General features: G+C 39.7%; 1 protein-coding gene across 1 annotated transcript; it reads left to right on the forward strand.

Annotated features, from left to right (window-relative positions):
- Positions 1 to 10,745: 10,745 nt before the first annotated feature.
- polr2d (RNA polymerase II subunit D) lies at positions 10,746 to 16,558 on the forward strand. Its single transcript, XM_028793081.2, has 4 exons — positions 10,746 to 10,929; positions 14,769 to 14,949; positions 15,520 to 15,615; positions 16,143 to 16,558. Exons 1-4 carry the CDS (start codon positions 10,851 to 10,853, stop codon positions 16,219 to 16,221), a joined length of 435 nt encoding a protein of 144 aa, XP_028648914.2. The 5' UTR covers positions 10,746 to 10,850; the 3' UTR covers positions 16,222 to 16,558.
- Positions 16,559 to 17,318: the final 760 nt, after the last annotated feature.

Genomic DNA, 17,318 nt, shown 5'->3' on the forward strand with positions numbered 1-17,318 from the left:
AAACTCATTTTCCAACATTAACAACTTACAGTAATTGACGTATAGTAAGTATGATCCATGGATTCCTCAATAAATATAAATTGTAATCTGACGTTACGAAAATGTCTTCGTGTGAATAATTACTCAAAACAAGTTGTATTCTGTGGAAAACACAGTTTCTTCCTTTTATATGACTGTGATTCCCCTCCTCGAACCGCCACCTTATCGTGGTGGAGGGGTTTGCGTGTCCCAATGATCCTAGGAGCTGTTGTCCGGGACTTTATGCCCCTGGTAGGGCCACCCAAGGCAAACTGGTCCTAGGTGAGGGATGAGACAAAGTGCGGTTCAACAGACCTCCTATGACAAATAAAAAAAAATTGGACGGCGTTTTCCCTTGCCCAGACGCGGGTCACCGGGGCCCCCCTCTGGAGCCAGGCCTGGAGGTGGGGCTCGATGGCGAGCGCCTGGTGGCTGGGCTTGCACCCATGGGGCTCGGCCAGGCACAGCCCAAACAGGCAACGTGGGTCCCCCTTCCCATGGGCTCACCACCTATGGGAGGGGCCAAGGAGGTCAGGTGCAGTGTGAGTTGGGTGGTGGCCAAAGGAAGGGGAAGGAGCCTGAGCTAGTGCGCGAAGTTGAGAGGTTCCAGCTAGATATAGTCGGACTCACCTCGACGCACAGCTTGGACTCTGGAACCAATCTCCTTGAGAGGGGCTGGACTCTCTACCACTCTGGTGTTGCCCCCGGTGAGAGGCGCCGAGAGGGTGTGGGCATACTTATTGCCCCCCGACTTGGAGCCTGTACATGGGGGTTTACCCCGGTAGATGAGAGGGTAGCCTCCCTCCGCCTTCGGGTGGGGGGGACGGGTCCTAACTGTTGTTTGTGCGTATGCACCGAACAGCAGTTCGGAGTACCCACCCTTTTTGGAGTCCCTGGAGGGGGTGCTGGAGGGCATACCTTCTGGGACTCCCTCGTACTGCTGGGAGACTTCAATGCTCACGTGGGCAATGACAGTGAGACCTGGAAGGGCGTGATTGGGAGGAATGGCCCCCCCCCAATCTGACCCTGAGTGGTGTTTTGTTATTGGACTTCTGTGCTCATCACGGAATGTCCATAACGAACACCATGTTCAAGCATAGGGGTGTTCATATGTGCACTTGGCACCAGGACACCCTAGGCCTCAGTTCGATAATCAACTTTGTGGTCGTGTTGTCGGACTTGCGGCCACATGTCTTGGACACTTGGGTGAAGAGAGGGGCGGAGCTGTCAACTGATCACCACCTGGCGGTGAGTTGGCTCCGATGGTGGGGGAGGATGCCGGTCAGGCGTGGTAGGCCCAAACGTGTTGTGAGGGTCTGCTAGGAACGTCTGGCAGAGCCCCCTGTCAGAAGTAGCTTCAACTCCCACCTCCGGCAGAACTTCGACCATGTCCCGAGGGAGGTGGGGGACATTGAGTCCAAATGGGCCATGTTCCGTGCCTCTATTGTTGAGGCGGCTGACCGGAGCTTTGGCCGTAAGGTAGTTGGTGCCTGTCGTGGCGGCAATCCCCGAACCCGTTGGTGGACACTGGCGGTGAGGGATGCTGTCAAGCTGAAGAAGAAGTCCTACAGGTCCCTTTTGTCCTGTGGGACTCTGGAGGCAGCTAATAGGTACCGGCAGGCCAAGCAGAATGCGGCTTCGGTGGTTGCTGAGGCAAAAACTTGGGCATGGGAGGAGTTTGGGGAGGCCATGGAGAACGACTTTCGGACGGCTTTGAGGAGATTCTGGTCCAGCGTCCAGCGTCTCAGGAGGGGGAAGCAGTGCAGTGTCAACACTGTATATGGTGGGGATGGTGCGCTGCTGACCTCGACTCGGGACGTTGTGGGTCGGTGGGGGGAGTACTTCGAAGACCTCCTCAATCCCAATAACATGCCTTCCAATGAGGAAGCAGAGCATGGGGACTCAGAGGTGGGCTCCCCCATCTCTGGGACTGAGGTCACCGAGGTGGTCAAAAAACTCCTTGGTGGCAGGGCCCCGGGGGTGGATGAGATACGCCCAGAGTTCCTCAAGGCTCTGGATGTTGTAGGGCTGTCTTGGTTAACACGTCTCTACAACATCGCATGGACATCAGGGATAGTGCCTCTGGATTGGCAGACCGGGGTGGTGGTCCCCCTCTTTAAGAAGGGGGACCGGAAGGTTTTGTTCCAACTACAGAGGGATCACACTCCTCAGCCTCCCTGGAAAAGTCTATTCGGGGGTTCTGGAGAGGAGGGTCCGTCGGACAGTCGAACCTCGGATTCAGGAGGAACAGTGTGGTTTTCGTCCTGGTCGAGGAACAGTGGACCAGCTCTACACCCTTAGCAGAGTCCTGGAGGGTGCATGGGAGTTCGCCCAACCAGTCTACATGTGTTTTGTGGACTTGGAAAAGGCATTCGACCGTGTCCCTCGGGGAATCCTGTGGGGGGTGCTCCGGGAGTATGGAGTACCGGACCCCCTGATAAGGGCTGTTCGGTCCCTGTACAACCGGTGTCAGAGCTTGGTCTGCATTGCCGGCAGTAAGTTGAACCCGCTTCCAGTGAGAGTTGGACACTGCCAGGGCTGCCCTTTGTTATCGATTCTGTTCATAACTTTTATGGACAGAATTTCTAGGTGCAGCCAGGGTGTTGAGGGGGTCCGGTTTGGTGGACTCAGGGTTGGGTCACTGCTTTTGGCAGATGATGTTGTCCTGTTTGCTTCATCAGGCCGTGATCTTCAGCTCTCTCTGGATCGGTTCGCAGCCGAGTGTGAAGCGGCTGGGATGGGAATCAACACCTCCAAATCCGAGACCATGGTCCTCAGCCGGAAAAGGGTGGAGTGCCCTCTCAGGGTTGGGAGCGAGATCCTGCCTCAAGTGGAGGAGTTCAAGTATCTCGGGGTCTTGTTCACGAGTGAGGGAAGAATGGAGTGTGGGATCGACAGGCGGATCGGTGTGGCGTCCGCAGTGATGCGGGCTCTGCATCGGTCTGCCATGGTGAAAAAGGAGCTGAGCCATAAGGCAAAGCTCTCAATTTACCGGCTGATCTATGTTCCTACCCTCACCTATGGTAATGAGCTATGGGCAGTGACCGAAAGAACGAGATCGCGAATACAAGCGGCTGAAATGAGTTTCCTCCGCAGGGTGTCTGGGCTCTCCCTTAAAGATAGGGTGAGAAGCTCAGTCATCCGGGAGGGGCTCAGAGTAGAGCCACTGCTCCTCCGCATCGAGAGGAGTCAGATGAGGTGGCTCGGGCATCTGATCAGGATGCCTCCTGGACGCCTCCCTGGTGAGGTGTTCCGGGCATGTCCAACCGGGAGGAGGCCCCGGGGAAGACCCAGGACACGCTGGAGGGACTATGTCTCCCGGCTGGCCTGGGAACGCCTCGAGATTCTCCCGGAAGAGCTAGAAGAAGTGGCCGGGCAGAGGAAGTCTGGGTATCTCTGCTCAAGCTGCTGCCCCCGCGACCCGACCTCGGATAAGCGGAAGAGGATGGATGGATGGATGGATGGATGGATGGATGGATGGATATGACTGTGATTGTTTATGAGCCTATTATGTTCCTCTGAGTCACGTATATATGAATGAAGTTTTACCTAACGCACAGGTGTCGAACTCCGGGCCTGGAGGGCTGCAGTGGCTACAGGTTTTCATTCTAACCATCTTCTTCATTAGTGACCAGTTTTTTGCTGCTAATTAACTTCTTTTGCCTTATTTTTAATTAACTTGACTCAGGCTCCTTTGTTGCTTGTTTTTCCTTAATTAGCAGCAAAACAATAATGAGACACAAGACGAGCTGCCCACACGACCAGCTATCCACAATATCCGAAAATAAAGAAAGGTGAAGGTCTCAGTAAGGCTGATCTCTCAGATCACCAAAACATTTTGACGGTGTTCTTAGAAAAAACAGAAAATCAACAATTTTGGAAATGTCTGCTATGGCAGAATGAGAGCAGCAACAAGCCATGGAATTAAAGAACGAGTTTAATTAACAGCAAGAATCGGCTTCTCATTAAGAAACTGGTTGGAGTGAAATTGGTTGGAGTTTGAAGACCCAATTTAGCTGGTCATCTGTTGGCTCGTTTCACATCTCATTTCTGTTTGGCTCTCATTTAATGAAGAAATGAATCAATTCAGTGGACTAAATCCTTAAAAATAGGGCTATTAAAACAAAGGGCAAATGAGTTAATTAGCAGTGAAAACTGGTCACTGATTAGGAAAAGGGTTAGAATGAAAACCTGCAGCCACTGCGGCCCTTCAGGCCCGGAGTTCGACACCCCCGACCTAACGTATAGCTTATTAGCTGTGTTAGTAGGCTTCGCCTAGGCCAGGGGTGGCAAACTCCAGGCCTCGAGTGCTGCAGTGGCTGCAGGTTTTCATTCTTACTATCTTCTTAATTAGTGACCAGTTTTTGCTGCTGATTACTTCTTTTAATTAAAGTTTTTTTCTTTTCTTTAATTAGCAGCCAAACAATAATGAGACACAAAACAAGCCACCAAATGACCAGCTCTCCTGTGCCCGTTACACAATATCTGAAATTAAAGAGAAGTGATGGTCTTGGTATGGTTGATCTCTCAGGTCACCAAAACATTTTGACAGTGCTCTTGGAAAGTACAGAAAAACAACAGTTTTCGAAAATGTGTGCTGTGGCAGAGTGAGAGCAGCAACAAGCCATGGAATTGAATAACGGGTTTAATTAACAGCAAGAATTGGCTTCACATTAAGAAAGTGATTGGAGTGAAATTGGTTGGAGTTTGATGTTCCAATTTAGCTGGTCATCTGTTAGCTCATTTCACATCTCATTTCTGCTTGGCTGTCATTTAATGAAGAAAGGAATCAATTCAGAGGGCTGAACTCTTCTAACAGGGCTATTAAAGTGATGGGGAAAAAATTAATTTGCAGTGAAAACTGGTCACTGATTAGGAAAGCTGACTCCATGAATTCTTTTAAAAAACAACTCAAAACTCATCTGTTCAGGAAGGCTTTTAGCTCTACTTGACTTTATTACCTTTCTCTCAGTTTACTTCTCTGTCAAGATGCCAATGTAACCTGTATGTGTGTGCTAGACCATCAATTATGTTGTCTGTTTTTTTTTTCAGAATTTACTGTCTTAATCTTCTTTATTTATTTATCTGGTTTGTACAATGCTATATACTGTATATTCTGCCGTTCTTTATTATATTCTGTAAGTGCCTTGAGCATGGGAAAGGCGCTATATAAATAAAATGTATTATTATTATTATTAAAGGGTTAGAATGAAAACCTGTAGCCACTATGGCACTCCAGGCCTGGAGTTCGCCACCCCAGGCCTAGGATATTTCGTAAGATAATGGCTCAGCTACACAGCTGTAGTACTATGTAACTAAATCCTTTTCTAGATACTTTTTTTTTTTTTTTTTTTTAAACCAAAGGCTGGTTAACTGAGGAAATGTCGTTTCACCTGCCTGTAATCCAATTGGAAAAACAAAGAAATGTAATGAATAGTATTTCGCAAGTAAGTTTCCCTGCTTACTGTTAAACATGCTATATACAATTGCACGGGAGTAAAACATTCCGTTAGATCAGTTTCTGCTTTTCCTAGTGTCTTGGCTTTGGTTGATGGTCATTGCAGGACAGTTTTTTAGGAATGTTCCCTTTGGGGTTACCACCGCTTCCGAGTGCTGGAGATAGCCGTTACAGAGTGGATAACCATGATGAGTCAATAGAATCCAAAAAAATTAGAAGTACCGGCTCATTCAAGCACCAACGCAAAGAATTTCAAAGAGCAGGGGCGAGGGCCATCCCCGTTCAAATTAAGCAGACGCGTGTGTAAATATAAACGATTTCAGAAATCAAAGTCAATTGACGCGAATGTATATTTACAATCAAGGCCGGCGCCACCATTAAGGCGAACTAGGCTCGGTATGCAAAATAACCTATCACCGACACTGATTACAATGGAGTACCTCGTGGAATACTCATTAAGTTTAAACTGACGCCAAGGTCGTTTCTAGGATTTGCAGGTATCAGGGCCTTAGTCCCCTCTGTGATTGTCCAGAGCAGTGGCGTGGATAGGGACGGTCCGCCCCAGCGGGACATTTTTGGGGGCAACATTATTGGCCAAAAGGTTCAGTACAATTCGTGTGTAAGCAGCAGGGTTCGGAAAAATATCACCCATGAATGAAAAAAGTTAAATTCTCTGATTTTTATCCACAAATGATTCAAAATAATTTTCAGATTGTTCTTCTGTGACGGCATCAGACACAGCAGTTGAAATTTATGAGGCAATAACAAAAAGAAACAAACATTACACCGATAATAATTTCTAGGAAGATAAACAACTAATTTACAATTTATAATTTCATTTCGTTATCAATCCGAATGCGTTCTTGCTCTGCGCAGAAAACATATCACTTGTACAATGTACAATATAGACGCACTGATAAGTTGTGTTCTAATTATTAGTTTAATATAATTACGCTGCGAAAACCAGAACCAGTGTAGTGTACAAAACAGCCTGCTATAATATATAAGCATTTAAGCTATCTTTTTTTTCAATTAAGTTTCAAAAGCAAAATTTCAAAAGCTCTATCAAATTTTAGAAGCTTGATATCAGATTTAAAACCAACTATATCAGAATTGTAACTGTGGATATCAAGAGAAATGGATTAAATGTTAAAATAGCCTGCCATAGTTTGCAATCGCTATTGAACCACTGGCGGTTCACTGCCGAAATTCTCATCAGATAAAGGGGATTGTCAGAGAAGGACTGGAACAGAAAATTTCTCTATATGCAGATGATATGGTCTTATATATATCGGACCCAGAAAACACTGTCCCTGCTGTTTTAACAGCACTAACAGAATTTCAAAAGATATCTGGTCTTAGAATTAATCTGAATAAAAGTATACTCTTTCCAGTGAACTCACAAGCATATAATAATAAATTAGACACCCTACCTTTTACCATAGCAGATCAGTTTAAATACCTAGGGGTAAATATCACAAGTAAACATAAAGCTCTTTATCAACAAAATTTTTGGCGTCTGTATGGAAAAAATTAAGCAAGACTTGCATAGATGGTCAACCCTTCATCTCACTCTAGCCGGAAGAATTAACATCGTTAAGATGAATATCCTTCCTAAACTTCTCTTTTTATTTCAAAACATTTCAATATATATCAATAAATCGTTTTTTAAACAGTTAGATTCAATAATAACCTCATTCATTTGGAACTCAAAACACCCACGTATCCGAAGAGCGACCCTACAAAGACCTCAGGCAGAAGGTGGCATGGCTTTACCTAATTTTCAGTTTTATTACTGGGCAGCAAACATACAAGCCATAAAAACCTGGACACAAATAAATGCACATACACAGGCTTGGTCTGCAATAGAAGTAAAATCCTGTAGTACTTCTTTATATTCCCTGATCTGCTCTCCAATAAATGAAAGTTATCGCAAATATACTAATAGCCCAATTGTGCTTTACTCACTCAGAATATGGAACCAAATTAGGAAGCATTTTAAGATGGAAAATCTTTTATTAGTGGCACCTCTGCAAGGGAACCACCTCTTTCAACCTTCGCAAGTATATCCAGTTTTTAATACCTGGAAAAGTTTTGGGATTAAAATGCTCAGAGATCTTTATATAGACAACATATTTACATCTTTTGAACAATTACGTTCAAAATTTAACCTCCCAGCTACACATTTCTTTTACTATCTTCAAATTAGAAATTTTGTTAAACAGAAATTGCCCGATTTCCCCCACCTTGCACCCTCCACAATGCTGGAAAAAATACTGCTCAATTCCGAGGAAACAAACACTATTTCCGCAATATATAAAATCTTATTAGAGTCCCTACCTTTCAAAGATCCAAGAGGACATTGGGAAGAAGATCTCTTAATCAATATATCAGAAAAGGAGTGGAAGGTAGCAAAGCAGAGAATTCACTCGAGTTCTATATGCGCAAAGCATAGAATTATTCAACTAAAAATTATATATCGAGCTCATCTGTCTCGCTTAAAACTGTCCAAAATGTTTCCAGGCCAGGATCCAACCTGCGAGCGCTGCAACCAAGCTCCTGCCTCACTGGGTCACATGTTCTGGGCCTGCACCAAACTAACATCATTTTGGACAAAAATTTTTAAGTGCCTCTCAGACAGCCTTAGTATCACAATCCCTCCTAACCCACTAACAGCTGTGTTTGGTGTCCTTCCAGATGGACTGGAATTGGAGAAGGACAAACAAACGGTGATTGCATTCACTACACTCTTGGCACGCAGACTTATTTTGTTAAATTGGAAGAATCCTAATTCTCCTCTTATAAGTCAGTGGGAAACCGATGTTTTATATTATTTGAAATTGGAAAAAATCAAATTTTCAGTTAGAGGATCTGTACAAAATTTTTTCAAAACTTGGCAGGATTTAATCAATATTATTTTAGAATAAAAGAATTAACTATTATTGCATTTAACTCCCTTCTCCATCTCTTATTTATATAGATATTTACTTCTCCCCTTCTTTTGTCTAATGTTGCCTTATTAAAAAGCTTAAAGCAATTTTCCTTTAGCTAAGCTCTCCTTCTCAGGGGTTGGGTTTGATTTGTCTTCAAATTTGTTGGGTTATAAATTGATCTGTTTGTATGGAATGATTACAATGAAAATTAATAAAATAAAAATATTAATAAAAAAAAAAAAAAAAAAAAAATAGCCTGCCATACACTGAAGCCTCTACCTCTTCCTGATGCTGCTGCATCATTCCTAGATGGTCTTTGATCAACTGATCAATCAAAATTATTATTGTGATTATTATTTATTTAGCAGATACCTTTATCCAAGACGTTTTATAAAAATAGTCATAATACATGCAAGAATGATTAGAAGGTGTAAGCATCAAAAGTAACAGAGAACAAGATAGACGATATGAGCAAGACAGACTAGTACTGCTAATATATAATTATACATACAATTAGACTAAGAGAAAAATCACTATTCTAAACTCTTTGTCAGTAAAACAGCAACCATCCTGTAGAAGAGACACTAAGCAATTCCAAAATATTTCATGAAAAGGTGCGTTTTCAAAATATTCCTAAACATGAGTAAACTGAGTGCAGTTCAACAGACAACTTTGGAGCAAGAACGGAGAAACATTGTCCAGTCTGGGCACGTCTGGAAAGAGTATTTTCCAGCATGATGGAGAACCATGTCACAAGCCAGAAGTGATAAAGTGGCTCGGAACTCATAACATTGTTAGTCTGGACCAGTGACCAGGAAACTCCTTAGATCTTAATCCCATTGAGGAACCTGTGGTCAATTCTCAAAAAGAGGGTGGATAAACAGAAGCCAACAAATTGTTACCAACTCCAAGCACTTGTGGCAAGAATGGATTACCATCAGTCAGGATTTGGCCCAGGAGCTGATATCCAGCATGACAGAGAGAATTGCACAATTTATGAAGAAGAAAGGTCAACACTGTAAATATTGACTCTTTGTAAAACTGTGATGCATTTGTCAATAAAAGCCTTTGAAATATGAAATATTTATAATTGTTCTTCAGTATACCATAGAAACGTGTAAAAAAAAATAATCTGAAAATGATGAAGCATCAAAGTTTACAAATACATTATCTATGTCACTGCCAAAACTTTTGGCCACTACTGTACTTCTTAACACATATTATATTACTAATTTAAATTTAACAGCAGAATGGAACTTCTATATCTAATTTCCAAAATTAAACAAATGACAAATCCTGTAAATCCTGTTCAAGCTAGATTTTTGAAAACAATTAGCAGTTGCATTGCAACCTGAATATGATCAATTAACTTTAATTGCGCAGCATTCTCCCCTGATTTCTTTAAAATACCCATCATTGCACCTTTGAAAATTCCATTTAGACACACTTTCTCCCCATTCCAGAGTGCTTGCTTTGAATCCTGATCAGGTTTCTGGTCACTGTCTGCATGGTGTTTTCATGTTGTCCAAGCATCTTTCTAGATTTTTATTTTTAATATTCAGGTTCTACTTCATCCTCATACATTCCAAGGATAATTACTGCAACTTTTAACTGGCCCTGTATGAAAAAGTGTAGTAGTGTGCCCTTTTCTGAACCGGTGTTCCCTTCAGTGTCGGTTCTTGTTGTGCATTTAAAACATTTCCGCCTTTATTATTCCTTTATATGTACACACAATCATAAATACAAGCCGGTAATGTAGTAAGTATACCGCCAGATTCCCAAGGTCAGGCTGGGCAGCCCAGAGTTTAGATTTCTCGAGGATATACGTAGGACTGTAGTTTTATTTTGCTATTCCTCCATTGCAATACTTTCGTAACTTAACAGTCTGCTTCTTAAGTTTAATGTTTTTTTTTTTTGCTTAAGTATTGAGAAAAACGCTGTGTAGACACGTGCATGCGTTTGTATTTGCATGCATAACATGTGCTGTACTTTTATTGATTTTTTTAAATTAATAAAATATTTATGGAATGAATACACGTACTTTATTTGTATATTTTAACAGCATTCCAAGATTTTCAATAGAAAGTGTGCTATAGAAAAATAAATGCAATTTTATTTCATTTTACATTTTTAGATCTAGCCATATACACTGTACTTATGAATCTGAAAACTGTACTAGCAAACCAATTGGTACCCCCTAATTAAATTAAATTCCTTTTTTAACGAGAGTACAAATATGTTCGATGCGCTCTTTCGTTACCATAGGTAACTCATTAAGTTGGCTATAACATTTTTGACTGCCAACGCTTTCCATAGAAAGGAGTCGCATGTAGATGACGACACTACAGCACGTCTTCGCTTTTATTCGCGTTGCTCGGCTAACAGTGGAATAGCGGCGGGTGGCGAGAGAAGGAATATAGAGCTTGTGTTTGAAATTCAGGATGGCGGCAGGAGGTGCTCCTGGTACTGGACTGGTGGGCGATGTGGAAGAGGATGCGTCTCAGCTTCTTTTTCCGAAAGGTTAGTTAGAGTACACACTATAACAAAAGACCGCGCTTACATTTTAACGTCCAGCAGTTGTTAATAAACTCAAACATGACATACTTTTAATCCAGTTTAGTTTCATGGAGGACTGACCTCATCGTCAAAATCGGACGCTTACTTATTTTCACTCTCACATAGATGGGGACAATAAGAATCGGCAATTAATAACATCTAAATAATGTAAAAACGCAGTATACCTTCTTAAAGGTCTAGCTCTGTATCACATGGGATTTTCTCTTTTTTGCAACAGGTATTGCTTTCTCATTTTGGAACACCGTCAATTATGTCAGGTTTTAACTCGTATATTCTATGTCATTTGTATAATGGTTTAATGTATTGTAAGAGGTTTGTATCCATGAAATAGTTTAGTGCATAACGGTCAAAAATCCGAGCTAACTACAAACAAAAAAGTATACTTTTATTTAAAATGCATACTAAGACACCTTAAAGTGGATACAGTGAGTAGATTTTGCTTTTTGCTCACCTTGACGTAAAATAGAAAGATAATTTCAATGTTTTAGACATCTTTTGGCACGTAACTAATTACTGGAACACATTCGGTTAAACATATTGTTAAGGTTTATGTTGTATATAGTACACGTGCTTAATTGTTTGGAAAAGGCAATAATTTCTTCCATTTAATTTGTAATAATAGCACTCAATGCACAATGTGTTTATAGAGGAATACAATGGAAATTGTTTAAACATGGTCCTGGCACATTTTTTAACATTTTTAAATTAAGGTTTATCTGATAATGTGTGTGAACAGCAAATACAGAATGTAAATAAAATGCAGTTCTTGGATTGTGATTGAGATCACCATTGGTATATCTTCATGTGTACATATGCGTTTGAAAAATGAAAGTATACTTTCAGCAGTAGATGTGCACTTAACCTGGTTTTTGGATGTTGCTATTTTATTGAATAAATAATAACAAAACCTATGTGTTATTTACCTCTGTGGATAGGCTTATATAGATAGAATTTGGATCCAACTAGATGTTTGTTAGCTGTGATCTGATAAATAAAACTATAGAATTGATAGAAGATGTATTTTCTTTTTAAGTATATGTGGTAAAACTGTGAGATTCAGTATGAACATTCGATTTAATTTCAACATATACAAAGATATATATATATATATATATATATATATATATATATATATATATATATATATAATGTATGTATGTATGTACTTCATTTTCCCCAAGGGGAAAATTTAGCTTTTTACAGAACTTCAAGAAATATTGTAACCACAACCCCCAAAAAATATATTTTCAAAGGCAAAACTGACTGTTTTTTGACCCCTAACACTACCGTACTTCTGCTGTGCAAAACTGTGTTATTTTACAGATCTGCTTTTGCACATTACTTTCAGGTTGTGCCTATTCATATTTTTGAATTGGACACCTTGTATCATTTTTATGCTGACAGCCTTCTGCTTCTTGATCACACCCTGTACAGCACATTTTAGAATTTAGTTTTCTACCCCTCTTTCGTGTACAGTTGCAGTAATACATTATTATTAAACAATTCTGCGCTATTGTGAGAATTACTCTTGCATATGAAATCCCAGACTTCCTACCCTAGAACTATGAAGTGTCTGTTGCAGCCAGCAAAAGCTGGCTTCCTTTAGTTATTAAACACAATTTAAATTACTACTGTATTTATGATTTTCCATTTGTTATTGCAGCAGATCACAATTTAAAGAGCTTAAGCAAGGTTAGCAGTGCCCACTGTAGTGACTTAAGCCAGCTTGCTTTTTCACAAGCTGCCTGTATCTTAATCAACTGCTGACTTGACACACATTGCCTAAAATAATTAGGTGTAATGATAAAAAATATTCAGGCAACCTGTATTACACTTTTTACTTCTACTGTACAGATAATAAAAAAATCATTAATTTCATGTATTACTGTGGTGTCTTCTGTGTATGAGGTCAGGTCCAGAACACTCAATCATCTATCAGCTGTGTTTCAATTTTTATGTTAAGCCATGAATTAGTAGCCTACATGTCTTGCTCTTTCATTTAGAATTTTTGTTCTGTATTATTATGAACATATCACTTTCCTTGTAAATAATGATAATGAGGAAGAAATACTTATTCTTTTCAATGCAACATTTAGAACATTCATTTGCTTCATTTGTAAACTAAGTATCATTTATATAAAAGGCAGGTGGGTGGGAAGCATGTCATTTGTCTCCAGGACTACAAAGAAGTGATGTTTGGAGAGAAGAAATATTGTTTAATGTGTTTGAGAAATCACAACCAATTTTATCTGGGTTTCCTATTTGCATTAGAAGGAGGTGGTCTGAAGTCCACTCTATTATGCATTCTTTTTGATCACATTACTTTATATTCACAGTGAGCTCCATTTTAGTGAAGAGCAATTCTCCAAGTGCCACGATTATCTCTCATTTTTCACTTGCGTCTTTTAAGAAATGCCTCTTTCATGCTTTAGAGATGCACTGTAAGACAAAAAAAAAAAAAAAAAGAAAAACATTGCCAACAGAAATACAAGCAAAAGTACATGTGGTACAAATGTTCTGTATATGCTCTGCCCAGATTATATAAACAGGATATATAAAGTCTATGTAATTATTTTTCGTAAGAATATTCAAGTATAAATGTTTGGCTAATTTGACAGCCCTAGTAAGTGGATCATATTGTCCATGTAATTGTGATTGTCAGTGAAGACATATATTTTTTCCACATTGTTCACTGTATGATATACTATTGGCATCCTCTGTTGGTACCTACAATTGGAAGAATTAGAGTACAGTTTTTTTTTTTTTTTTTAATATAAGAGAAACTGAGAAGGTGTTGGCTTTACAGTATAATTATTACTGATTTCATTTATAAATTTAAACATAAAATAGAAAATATAAATCTTAGCATCTTTTGTTTTAATAATTTCTGTCTTTAAAGGTTGTTGTAAACAACAACCTTTAAAAATAAAAATCAGCAGTAACGGTAAGCATTAACACACACCCAAAAACAACCCACTTCCCCACCACACTTTCCTAAAATCACCATGTAAAAGGGCAGACTGGTAAGAAACGCCCAGCAGAAACAATGTGCCCAAAAGCAGAGGAAAAAATTTAGAAAAAGTAAAGATTACTGAAAATGATTTTTAACACAGGGCAGACTACCAGCCAGACAGCTCCCAAGTAAACACACAGCATCTTGCCAATTATTTATGCTGAACCCAGATGGTCCGTTGATGGTCAGTTTTTGTAGGTAAAATTAGGTACCTTGGCTTATATTCGGGAATACGGTACTTCATTTTGGCTCGCCCTGTATGAAAAGTCAAAATTGTGTTTTATTTACACTTATTTACAGTTGATCTGCTCGTACCTAAATAGCTGGTTGTACAACTTTTGATGTAGAGGAGGGATAAGAATAGTAACTTGATGAAAATATGCAGGCCATTGGCTGTGAATTAAAATCTTCCCAGATATACACAACTAAAGAAATGTTTAAAACAAATCTGCAATGAAATTGAAACACAAAGAAATGCATTCAGATGAACACATCCTTACCCTGCAAGCCGATTTAATTAATTCTGTATACATTTGCATTTGTGTGGAGACTGGTTTGTTGCAGTGTTTACAGTGTAAGATGCTTTGCAATGTTCATTGATTTCTAAATACATTGCTTTGATTTTTTTACATTGCTTTACATATCAAATAATGTATATGGATGTTGTAATAGAAATAAGCTATTGGATATTACATCTTTTATTTTACTGAATTCTGTTAACTTCATTTTATCTATGCCATTCTTATCATGTGATTTGTTTCTTTTGCAGAGTTTGAGAATGCAGAAACTCTACTAAACTCTGAAGTTCATATGCTACTAGAGCACCGTAAGCAGCAGAATGAGAGTGCCGAGGATGAACAGGAGCTGTCTGAAGTCTTCATGAAAACATTAAACTATACAGCCCGTTTCAGCCGTTTCAAGAATCGTGAGACTATTGCCAGTGTCCGCAGGTTAATTCAATTCCTGATGCATGTTATGCATATGAATGTGTCCCATCTTCTTCTTCTTTCGGCTGCTCCCATTAGGGGTTGCCACAGCAGATCATGTTTCTTCACGCTGGTTCCAAGCCCGGATAAATGGGGAGGGTTACGTCAGGAAGGGCATCCGGTGTAAAAATTTTGCCAAATCAATATGCGGACAATATGAATATGTCCCATATAAATGATAAATAAATAGAAAGCCGTGCAATTTTTGAGTGACATATGAAAGCTCTATATGATGGTGTACTCAAATTTATTTCTGCACAATAATAATTTTTGCCATTAAAGTACAACTTACAATTGAAGAAATGGGTTACTGCCCCAAACCCCCCACCGATACACCCTCTAATTGATAGGCTGTGAAGCTAGCCGTAGCTCACTGTTGTTTGTGGCTACTGATGATAAAATATTATCTTGGTTTCACATGTATGTAAATTGATGATCATTGCTCAAACAGCTGTGTGCTTTTACACTTCATTCAGTCATGCCTATAGCACATATAATGTGGTAATACTGTTCAATTATTTCATCCCCCTATAGCTTGCTACTCCAAAAAAAACTGCACAAGTTTGAGCTGGCCAGTTTGGCTAACTTGTGTCCAGAGGCTGCTGAGGAGGCCAAAGCACTCATTCCCAGGTAAGCAAAGACTTCCTTGAAAGCCCCAGCATTGTAAATTAAATTTCACATGATATTGTTTGGAGGTGGCCCTTCCACAAAATCTGTAAAGGGAATTTAGCAACATTATTTTTGAGCAGCTTTATTTAGTGTAGTGCAAGTTTATGCAGAGTAAATTATTTGCAAATGGCATATATTAGAACTTCCCGAAGGTGTGTACACATTATGGTTAATAAATCTGAGAGTCTAGTGTGCCTGTGCAAGGGGGTCACTTTTGCTTCCAGAGAAGACAGTTTGGTAGGGATGCAAAATAGCATACTTTGTGAATACAGAATTTGGGAAGAAGTATATGTTGGGGGCTTTATCTTTGGAGAAATTAAATATCTATTGTGGATTATTTGTTTTGTTACCTTGCAAAATTTTATATTTTTCTTCTAAAATAGTAGGGTGAAAAGCAAGCAAAAATTGGATGTGTAAAAAATTGTCCCATTTGTGCTTTTTAGTTTTAGGTAATAGAATGTATTTTTAATTTTCTGTTCTGTCAACAGCTTGGAAGGTCGCTTTGAAGATGAAGAGCTTCAACAAATCCTGGATGATATTCAAACAAAAAGGAGTTTTCAGTATTAGCAAGAATCATCCTCTATTCAGGACACCCTGCAGTGCAAATTTCCATATGAAGTTTTTCCCATAGTAAAACTATTGTGCTCATTGAACTCGGAGATTTCATGCTGGACCTTAATCACTATGCCATCTCCTTCCTTCCTCTTTTTTTTTTTTTTATATAAAAATGGGAAAAAAAACTCCTTCCTGTTGTTGTATAAAATGTGCATTGGAATAATTATAATTCTGTGAAAAAGTAAAGCATTTCTAGAAGGACTGTTCGACTCTTAAGTACAATGCACGTTTTTTTGTATGGTGTAAACATTCTACATAGTGTATAATAAATGATTAACTATTATTATCACTTTAGGCTACATTTTTTGTTTTTCTAGCCAGTTTTAATTTCAGTAATTTCTGTACTTACGTGAAAATAGCATTCTCAAATCCACTTAATTCATGGTCATGGAGAAAAGAGATTAGCATGGCATCAATGGGTGTAAACCAGGGAACAGGGTGTCATTTGATTGCATGGCATACTGTACTGAGGTGGTATATTCAATACAGTTGAACCAGATTAGTAATTTTTTGGATTGCAGTTTTAAGACCGGTTCCTATGAATCTATCCGTAGGAAGCAATTGATTTGTTAATTTTCTTAATCCTGTCTAATTTAGATTTATGGGAAACCTTACCTTTTGCAACAACAAGAGCTGAAGTGCAACATTGAGGCTGTTGAGACATGTGGCTCACACTTGCTGGGGAATATGCAAAACAACCTTGAATTTGTTTTCCCCGTGCATGGGAAAAGCTCCACACTAAGATCAGCAGAGTCAGGGAAGAGATATATTTGCCACAATATAACAATAATGGCCTTTATTCCTCATTTCTACCGCACAAACTAAAGGATCAATATAAGTGAACAGCCATTCCATTGTTTTGAGCAGTGTTTCCCAACCTTGGTCCTGGGGACCCCCTGTGGCTGCAAGTTTTTGTTCCAACCAGATTCCTAATCAGTGACAACACTGATCTCATTTAATAAGCTGGGATTTGTTTTCTTTAAGTATACATTCAGAAAAGCACAGCAGCATGATTTTTACATTTATAAGACATTTAGAAATATTTCTGC

The sequence above is a fragment of the Erpetoichthys calabaricus genome, chromosome 2 (assembly GCF_900747795.2).
Source record: "Erpetoichthys calabaricus chromosome 2, fErpCal1.3, whole genome shotgun sequence".
NCBI lineage: Eukaryota > Metazoa > Chordata > Cladistia > Polypteriformes > Polypteridae > Erpetoichthys > Erpetoichthys calabaricus.